General features: G+C 31.6%; 1 protein-coding gene across 1 annotated transcript; it reads left to right on the top strand.

The window, feature by feature from the left end:
• Positions 1-8,982: 8,982 nt before the first annotated feature.
• LOC106779202 lies at positions 8,983-10,021 on the top strand. The gene is made up of 3 exons (XM_014667269.1): positions 8,983-9,025; positions 9,117-9,235; positions 9,539-10,021. Exons 1-3 carry the CDS (start codon positions 8,983-8,985, stop codon positions 10,019-10,021), a joined length of 645 nt encoding a protein of 214 aa, XP_014522755.1.
• The last annotated feature ends 768 nt before the right edge of the window (positions 10,022-10,789 follow it).

Raw genomic sequence — 10,789 nt, forward strand, 5'->3', positions numbered from 1 at the left:
CATTGTTAATAATCATTATTGAACCTTATGGATAATTAATAACAATAATAGTAATATTAATTATATTATTAATAATAATAGTTATATTAATTATATTAATATTATTAATAATAGTAGTAATATTAATTATATTATTAATAATAATAGTAATGATAATAATAATATTGTTGATAATCAAAGTTATAATAACTAAGAAGTGAACTTTAAATCTAACTCAACTCCACAAAACGGATTTGTAAACACATATATACTCTAAATTGACCTTATCTCTAATCGATGCCGGACTTCTAAAGCATTCTCTCACGTCAAGATATATACATCTTATGCGTAGGACTATACATTAACGGTGGTTCAACAACGAGTGGAATAATATGTCCAACAAACACCAAATCTCAATAGGATACTAACAGTGACTCCGATAAGAAGTAGACTTTAAGTCTGACTCAACTTCACAAAACATGCTTAAGAATAATAATAATAATAATAATAATAATAATAATAATATATTATTATTATTATTATTATTATTATTATTATTATTATTATTATTATTATTATTATTATTATTATTATTACAATATATCAAATACTGTATTTAATACGAAACCAGTAACATCACTACATCATTGTCGTTGCATTTATTAAGAATTTCACATTTTTCCTATAAATAATCAAGAGATCAACCTTAAATTATTACAACAAACATCAAAATTTCAAATTTTGCAACATGATGAAAGATATGTCAAAGAATTCGTTCATATTAGCATTTTTGTTTGTAATTCTTGCAATTGAAGTTTATTGTGGTATTTATTTTCTCTTTATCTTATGTTTTGTGAATGTAATTTTTTCTGGTACATACATACTCATAATAAAAACATGCAATAATTTTTATAGGTCATTCATATTCAATGGAAGAAAACACAAAAGATGGTGTCATAACTATAACTCCATGTAAAACAAAACAGGATTGTATTCGCAATATTGGCTCTATTGGATGCGGTCCATCAGTAGTTACTTGTTTCGAGGGATATTGCCGTTGTAATCATATATCAGGTATTCAATTTTCTTTTCTTTACAATTAAATATAATATGTTCATATAAAACTTAATAACAAATACATAATATTTGTCAAATCGAGTGTGTTGAAGTCTTGTTTATTCGGATTTCAAAAGTTTGATTTGGAATGATATTGTACATTAATATTAAGTTATTTGTAACTAATTTTTTTATTTTTTTATTTGTAATACTTCATCTCATTGATGGTTAGAACATCCAAACATCGATTGATAGTTTTAAATTGCAGTCTGCCAATCTTATAAATATTTTTCTAAAAGAAATTTAATTCTCTTTAAAAGCTTTGATATTAGATTTCATTTCATCTTCAGATCTTAACATTTGAAATTATAGAATTTTATCAAAGTCTAAATTCAAACCGTAATGAACTATTCTCGTATGAAATTTAAGTTTCTTATATTTAAAAAAAAAATAACATTATGTGGATAAATTGACTAACATTAGAAGAAAAATAAAATATAAAATGCATTCTTTAATGTTATTTAGAAGATATTTTTATTTCTTACATAATAGATATTATTTTTTTGTATTTATAATTGTTTAATCATTTTAGCTTAAAAGTCTTTTTTATATGAATTAGGTTTGCCCCCATATTTTTTTTATTTTCTTTTAATAATATTTTTCTTGTAAAACCATTATGTAACATAAGTTCAATAAAAATAAAATAAAATAAAATTGCAATTGTTGTCAGCATTCTCGTGACAAAAACGTGTTATTTTTATGTTTTCTAGTATGTATTCTACATTGAATGTTTTATTTTATTTAGCTATTAACATCAAAATTATTCAACTTTGCAGGTAATTTGTTTCCGACAGAACCAAAAGAGAGGCAGGAGTGAATGATTCTACATGAAACATTTTATATAAATGTATGGTTCTAGTATTGTGAGATGTATGGTTTATATTATTGAAATATATAAAATTGAATAATAAATGAATAAAGTTTCATTAATTTCCCTTTAAGAGCTTCAATTAACTAAATTGGATGATAAATAAGAAAAGGTTTATTCACAAACACACCCTTCATCATCCTAAAATTCTCAAGAATTTCCTTATCTCATATTTATTTCTAGAAATAGAAAAATTTATCTTCATTTTTATATTCAAACTTAATAGATATTAAATTTTTGTTTCATTTTTATCTTTTTCTGATAACGAATATATACTCGTATCCTTATTTAATTTCTTACTATCTCAATATCAATTAATTAATTTTTACAAATAAATAAAAAATTACAAAAAAAAATATATTATCAAATACTAATTACGGAAAGTATTTTTGTTTTTTGAATATCAAATATTTTAAAAATATTATAATTGTATGTATATTTCAAATTAGATAATGAAGTAAAATTTTATGAGTACCAACACCTTTATTAAATTTGCAAATTCAAAAATATTTTAGAAAAATATAAAAGAAAAGCAAATATTCAAATTAAAAAATATTTTAAATATTTTTTTATTCAAATTTTAAATTCTTATGAAATATATTTTTCTTATACATTGATAAAATTTATAGATCAAAATCATACAAAAAGAACAAAGACTAAATTGATAATAATAGAACTTTAAAATAGATATTTCATATTTTGAGCTTCAATTTATGTTCAATGGTTAAATTATTATATTATAGTAAATAAAATTTATTTATACAATTATTGTAATAAAACTACACTTATGATAATGAGTTAAAAAAAATAACTACATAAAAAATACCATAACAATATTTTATATAATAAAAATAAATAACAAATAAAAATATTAAAAAATATATCAAAAATATGTCTTAGAAACTATTTGATACACCACACGAGAAAATTCTTCATTTTATTTATTAAGAAAATTGTCGATTTTCATTTATACATTAAACTCATGAATTTATAAAATTATCATTATAAATTTACAGTAGATCAAATTTAAATAAAACTCCAATCTCCTTTCTCTCGTCAATTATTGGCTCCAGAATCATTTGTATTATTATTTGAATTCACATATAATGAGTTATATGATCATCGTATAAACATAAACACAAACAAGTAAGGGTGAGTTAACATGCAAAAGATTATTTCTAAAACACGTTTAATTATATTACTTCACATTACGATAACCATATCATCATGCATTAATTATAATAGACTTAATTATCACAACATATAATAATCATGTTAGACACACTCATCCAGATGAGACGTTGATGTGCGATCACGGGAGGTTATGCATTTGTGGTGGCCTCCACTGCTTTTTACAAATACACACTCCTTGTCATCCACAAGATTAACACCTATGTCCAAAACTGACACATAGACTAAGACCTCCTACCCCTCTCACCACATAATTAATCCTTCTCTACTTGAGACTGGATGATTATTAAAGTATTAGGATAACCTCCAACAATAGGATCCTCAACATCAACGTATACATGTTAAGACTCCGGCAAGTGTACCGAATCGTATCAAGTAATATAAAATGGTAACACCAAATATCATTTTTCTCAAGAGACTCACGACACTAAACAATTGTGCTTTTGCTTAACCAATTAAGACTATAAGAACAATATTTTAGGGTTTTTGAATGCAAAGTGCGGGAAAATAAACATGAATGCAATTTGATCAATTGAGGCTAAACACTAGAATGAATGGATGAAGTTGATAATATGGGATGATTATGTTGTTAGGGTTTAGATTTCACCTAATCGTTCTTATGCATAAATGAATTCATCTTCTTCATTAATGTTAATACCACTTTCTAATTTACCTTAAACCCGATGTCTTGGTCAAGAAAGCCTACTCTTAATTACTAGTTCACAATGTCTTGTATCCCCAACAATTAATTATGCATTACATTCGCACAGAAGCTTAAAGGCAATCAACCCTCTTATTCCTATGTCTAGGTAATATTGCTTTAGGGAGAATCTCCCTAGTTCAAGATTTCCCCGTATGTGTTCATATCGACAAAATCAATTATCATGCTATTGAATGAGTTAAACAAAGCATGCATAGAGCGTAGAGGAAAAACCCTAACAATTAATGAAGTAAAGCATTTATAATATAAATCAATTCAAATACAAGAGAGTTTAGAGGCTACATCTTCCCCAATAACAAATGAGATTAGCTCTCCTCCGTGTTAACACCCTGGCAAGTGTACCAGATCGTATCAAGTAATAAATAAACGACAAGTCTGAGTATCGTCTCCCAAAGGACTCATAGGCCTAAACGTTCATGTGATTAATGGAAATCATGAAACTTGAGGAAGCAATAAGTTGAATTTTAAATGCAAAACAAGAAGTAAACATGCATGCGAAGGTTTTGATCAATTGGCAAGAAAAAGATATGGATGAATGGTGTTGTTGGGATTTACGGTTTCATCCTAATCCACTCTCAAATATCTACTATTCTTATTAAATTCAACTTTGTTATCAATGTTTATGCTACTTTCTATTTTACTCTAAACCCCGATCTCTCGATGAAAAGAGCCTAATCACAATTACTAGTTTACTGTCTCTAGTCTCCCTAGCAATTATTCATGCAATACACACAGAAGCTTGAGTTAGATCCGGAAGGAGAATCATAATCATAGACACAGGTAGAAGAAGCAGTATTCACAAAATCAAAATAGGTAGACATGTAGAAAGAAAGGGGGAAAGAAGAATGCAATGAAAATATGCAACTAAAGCTATCTAAATGCAACAACACATAATGACGAACACACAAAACGGAACATCACACTCACAACACAGGACAAGACACAACACACACTAACACAACAAAAGACCTAAAACCGAACCATTGGTCCCCGACAACGGCGCCAAAATTTTGATGGGTGTCGCACCCCATGCAAAATTTAATGAGCATAAAAGAATGCAGTATAGACTAGGAAATGACTCCTAGGTCATCTCTCAAGGACCAAATGTAGTTCGAGAATTAGGTCACACACGAAGTGGGGGGGGGTTGTGAAAGGTTTGTGGTGAATGCGGATGAACTAAATCAAAACACAGACGCAGACTGATAATTAAACACAAGTCTAAAAACGGTTTCAAAGACAGACTGAAAATGGTTGGTCATTAACTTAATTCCAATGCTTCCTATCACGGATCAACAAAATAAAACCGACTGAAACCTCTAATCCAACATTATTAATCAACTAAGCGCAGGCTAATTATTTTTCCATAAAAGCGGACTAAGTGAACGCAATGTTAACATCAAATCTAATTTACACCATACAGTTTCATCAACTAAGAGAAGACTCAACACCAACTGGACAACTAAGTGTATACCTAATTGCAAGTGCAAACACAGATTTGATATTAACCAAGTCAGAGTGNCAATCACACATACAGTCCAGAAATCTCAAAGAAGCAATGCAATATCGCTAATGACCAACCAAACTAATTTAAGCTATCATGACAATTAAAGTAACAAGACCAAACATATTAGACAACATTAAAACAAATTAAAATACTAGACCCTAACATTGTAACAAGCAGTCAACTAACACAGTTAAAATTATTTAACATGCAACACTAAATTAAGAAAATGAGAAACAACTCAAAATGCAATGTAAAATATTTTAAAGCTAAATAAAATAAGCAAACATAATTTCCTATNAACTCACTTGACATGTGCATCTACCAAAATGCCTTGAATATGAATATTGAAATGTGCCTCCAAATTTCGGACATGACACCACTATTTCTTTTTAATTCTAACTAACATTACCATTTAAAATAGAGAAAAGAAATCCCATGTGGTGGTCAATGGAAGCAACGTCTCATACCCCTCTACTGCAAACGTCCGTGAGCCCCATCTTCTAACTAATTGAATTCATGCTTNCTTCCAAGAAAATTGAATTTGCTTCCACAAGTCTCCATCACAAAGGANAATCAAGTGCTACCTAATCCTACCTACTCACTTTGCTACAAAGTGACCGGTTCTCTTTCCTCAACCAAGTTAGACCCGCTGCTCCCAATGCTTAAAACAAGGAATTACACTTTCTTTCTCAAATTAAACCACCATACTCCATACATCAACTCACATTTAATCTACTCTTCATTCTAAAAGAAATAAAAGAAGTGAATTGCTATGCTATAAAACGTCCCATCATCTAAACTTTCCACTTAATCTACTTTTGATTTCATAAAAAAAAAAGCAAAAGAAAAGAGTTGTTTCCCTGCACCAGCCGTAACATCTACACACCCTTCTAACTAAGCCATCACTCTTCATTCTAAAAGAAAATAAAAGAGAAGTTGCTATCCTTCAGCTGCCACGTCCCATCAACCTAATCTACTTCTTACTCATTCAAAGCAAAATAAATGCTAACAAAAATTCACTCACAATACTTTTTTCATTAAAGAAATCATCACTTCCAACATCATTTCCATTCCATCGATAATTAAATGGTTCCAACACTTTTCCCAAAAGCAATTGAATAACCCAAGATTTGGTGGCTGTGACCGTGTGCACACCAATTGCAAGCAATTAAAAATTAAAAGCAAACCTTGTTCTCCATTCAAGAAAAGAAATGAAATCAAGAAAATGGACCGTGAATCACGATGCTGCAGCTCAAGCTAGAAAGAATTATCCATTTTCAAATGAAAAGAAAAATTCCTCCATTTCTCATTTCCACCAAAGACGTTCAACAACAAAATGAATGTGCCGAGAATCCAATCTCCAAGTCTGCAGTCGCCGATCTTTTTGACCCCTAGGACCATGTGTCCTAATAAAATTGGATGAGGTCCACCCAAAAATAAAAGGAAACCCTAGGGCAAGTTTCTTACAATTTTCCTCATAATTTTTTAACAATGGCCCAATGTGCGAAAGTTTGTCCAAAAAGTTTAAACAATTAAATTACAATACAACTAAATTTAAAATGTTTAATTTGAGAGTCTTGAATTTATTTTGTCTCCTTCCCAATGTTCCAAATTGTATCTCCAAAATTTTCTCTGCAATTAAAAATGCAAATAATTAGCTCAGAAAATTGAAATTAATTAAAATTAGAATTTCCGGTCAAATTAAGCACAATTAGTTAAAACGGGAAAATACTGGACATTTAAGCACAATTCCCTGATTAATTTAAGTGCAATAAACCAAATACAGTCAAGATAATATCGTCTCATCTACTTTCAATTTCCTTTTGTGCATGCTGCCTTCATTTTTATTCGTTGCTTTGATTTTATTTGGGGTTTTCTTTGAAAATTTCTTTTGTGGAGTTTTTGACCGCTTTATGAAAAAAAATGGTGACGCTACTTTTATTTTGGTATAACACTTGTGATTGAATATTATCATTTTCCTTTGAGTGCAACACACTACTACAACTTTTATTTGCTTGAGAGAAAAAAATTGTTTTGATAGCATTGGAACAAAAGGGTACAGCACGTTACAACACAGATCATTCATTTCTTTCCTTTTTTTATGGAGATGCAGCGCTGATTGATGGAGAGCTTTATTATTATTGATGGACTTTTTTTTTTAATTGTCATTCAACTTTAAGCTATGAAGCATGGGGAGGCTGATTTGATTTTAGCTAGTGGTGCACAAGTTCATGGCACATGATGGTTTTCTTTTGGAACAGGAGAGGCGTCGGTTCATTGAGAGAAGTGCGGCATTCATTTTTGGATTTGAAGAATAGGAGATGTCACGGCCAGGCTGGATTGGAGGAAGCAACACGGTGTCACAGCCTACATGGAGAAAAGAAAGTTGATTAAGATTGGATTTTGTATAGTTTGATCAATAGAGTTCTTTATGTTTCTTTTTTCTTTCTTTTTTAGCTCATCATTACAAGTTAATTTATTGTTAATGCACTCTTCTTTTTCTTTTAGTACCATTCTGTGATGAATTGCTTTTAATATTTTAGCTTAAGCGTTACATTTTTATAGCTTGAATTGTGCTTGGATATTTATTTGTCACAATGTTTTGTTTAAAGTTTTCTGTTATTTTAATGTTGCCTATTTTGTTCAGGTGTGTTAATTTAATTGTGATGTTAGCTTAGGTTAGTCAGGTTAGTCATTAATAAAATTACTTTGTTTCCTTGAGATTTCTGGAACTGTACTTGTGTTTATTCTGTTCTGTCTGGCATTCTATGAAATCTGACTGTGTTCTTGCAAAGGGTATATGCTTAGTTGCCCAATTGGTGATTGCATCTTTGCTTAGTTGATCGATTTGTATAGAATACATAGGATGGAATAGGTGTATTGTGTTCGCTTAGTTCGTGATTATGATAGCATGATTAGCCTTCGCTTAGTCAGTTAGTTGTGCTGGATTAGAGGCTAGAGTAGTTTATTCATGAGACTCTTGCACTTTAATTGTCATATTGCTGCTCTGATTTAACTCAATATTTAATTTGTTGTGTGCCTGCGATTAGGTATACGCTTAGGTATACTCTTGCACTTTAATCTTCGCTTAGTTGATTAGACTACATGGTGGATGACTAATTGGATTTGAGCATTAGTTTGCAATTTTGAAGACCGAATTAACCTTCACTTAGTTGGGTGATTCGTGTTGGATTTGGATTAGAGTAGTGTGTACTTGTCGTTACTCTGTGATTGGAAGCATAGTGATTGAGTTAATGACCAACCGTTTTCACATTCCGTTTTTACATTTCGTTTTACATTTCTGTTTGCATTCGTGTTTAAATTTAGTTTATCCGCATTCACGAAGTCTTCACCAACCCCCCACTACGTGTTTGACCTAATTCTCGAACCACAGTTTGGTCCTTGAGAGACGACCTAGGAGTAACTTCCTAGCATTGTACTGCATTTTATGCACATTAAATNTGTATGGGGTGCGACACCCATCAGGGTGACCATATTAATGGTCAATGTGCAGTGCCTGAGAATCTTAATGAGGAAGTCAAATACTTGGGCAACCAGTTTTGCCCCAATAATTATAACCACGGGTGGAAATCTCACCAAGCAATGGATAGAGTCAATTTGGGAAGACTGGTGGACAATTCAATAGGTCACCACAACAGCAACAACAATGGCAGCAACAACCCTTGTTGTCTGACAAAACTACAAGACTTGAAGAAATTCTACAACAATTAATGCAGGCAACTTTGTCAACGAGAAAAGCACAAATGTGGATATTAGAAACTTGGAGGTACAGATTGGTCAAATAGCCCAACAGTTAAAGGAGATGCCTTTTAAAGACTTTGGGGCTAATACTAAGGTTAACCCCAAAGAAGAATGCAAAATTGTTGTGAGTATAAATGAAGAGAGGGAAAAAGAAAAAGAGAAAGAAAAATATGAGTTGAGAGAAGAAAAAGAAGAGGAGAGAAAAAGAAAAGGAGGAGGAAAAAGAGAGAGAAGAGGTAGAGAGAAAACAAAAAGAAAAAACAAAAAAATTAAAAAAATTGAGAAAAACCATCCTGAGGAGTGTCCCTCAGGAGAAAAAGAGATACAATCAGGATACTTTGATGAGATCTCCAAGGAATTGAGGATAGAAATTCCTGTGACTAAGGCTCTGCATCAGATTCCAGAATACGCAAAGTTTTTAAAGAAGCTCCTCAAGAAAAAGAAAAATCTAAAAGAGGGCACAACTGAGATTCAGGGGGATTGCAGTGTGATCTTGCAGAAAGCACCTCCTCCTAAGGTGGCAAACCCAGGAAGTTTCACTATTCCATGCACCATTGGAAACCATAAAATAGGGAAAGCCTTAATTGATTTGGGGTCCAACATCAATCTTATGCCTTTGACTGTTCTCANAAAGATTGGTGACTTAGAAGTTAAGCTGGCAAAAATGTCTCTNCTCGTGGCAAACGGATGCCCCAAAAGACCCTATGCTGTAATAGAAGATATGATGGTGCAAATCAACAACTTGAGATTCCTAGTGGACTTTGTGGTGTTAGAGATGGAGGAAAATGCGGAGATCCCTATTATTCTTGGAAGGNCGTTCATGAAGACANCCAAAGTAATCATCAATGTTGATAAGGGTACCATAGCCCTCATGGACTAAGAAGTGGAGGTGATCTTCAATGCCTGCAACACTGGGCAACAAGCCCAGGAAAAGAAGACCAGTCCCAAAGCAGCATTTAAAGATGCAATCGGGAATGGAACCAAAGCTGCTATATCAAAAAAGAAAGGTAAAAAGTGTTTTCTGTCACAGGTGAATGAGGAGGAAAAAGACTGCAAAGGAGCAAGTGTTCACCAAAATCCTCTCAAAGAGCATGAAGGGCTGAGACTAGGCCTGCCTGTGTAGTTCAACAAAAAGCTCTGGGTTGTAGAAAACCTCAGAGCTGATGGGCTGATAGAGATTAAATCTCCTACATTTAGGAGAACCAAGAAGGTGAATAGGAAGATGCTAAAGACCGGTTGGCGTTCTCAAGGAAAGCATGACACCACAATTAAAGATGCAACATGAGCTTATTGGGTCAAGCTAGTGACATTAAAGAAGCGTTTGCTGGGAGGTAACTTTTAAACTGATATTGGTCGCACAAAATCAGAACAAACTAGATTTCCCCACTAATGTAGTATAGGGACAACCTACGTATCGATCCTCGGACTCGGTACAATTAAGTTCAAGGTGTTTGGTTAATTCTCGCTTTTATTTCCTATTTACTAAAAGACTAGGTGGGGAAATTAAAAATACAATGAAATGGAAAAGAAAAAAAAATTAAGGAAAGAAATCTGTTTAAAAATAAAACAAAGAAATAAAATGAAAAAAAAAACCTACACTAAACTGATGAACAGATTTGATCTAACTAATCATACAAACTAAAACCGT

The sequence above is a fragment of the Vigna radiata genome, unplaced genomic scaffold, assembly GCF_000741045.1.
Source record: "Vigna radiata var. radiata cultivar VC1973A unplaced genomic scaffold, Vradiata_ver6 scaffold_350, whole genome shotgun sequence".
Lineage (NCBI taxonomy): Eukaryota > Viridiplantae > Streptophyta > Magnoliopsida > Fabales > Fabaceae > Vigna > Vigna radiata.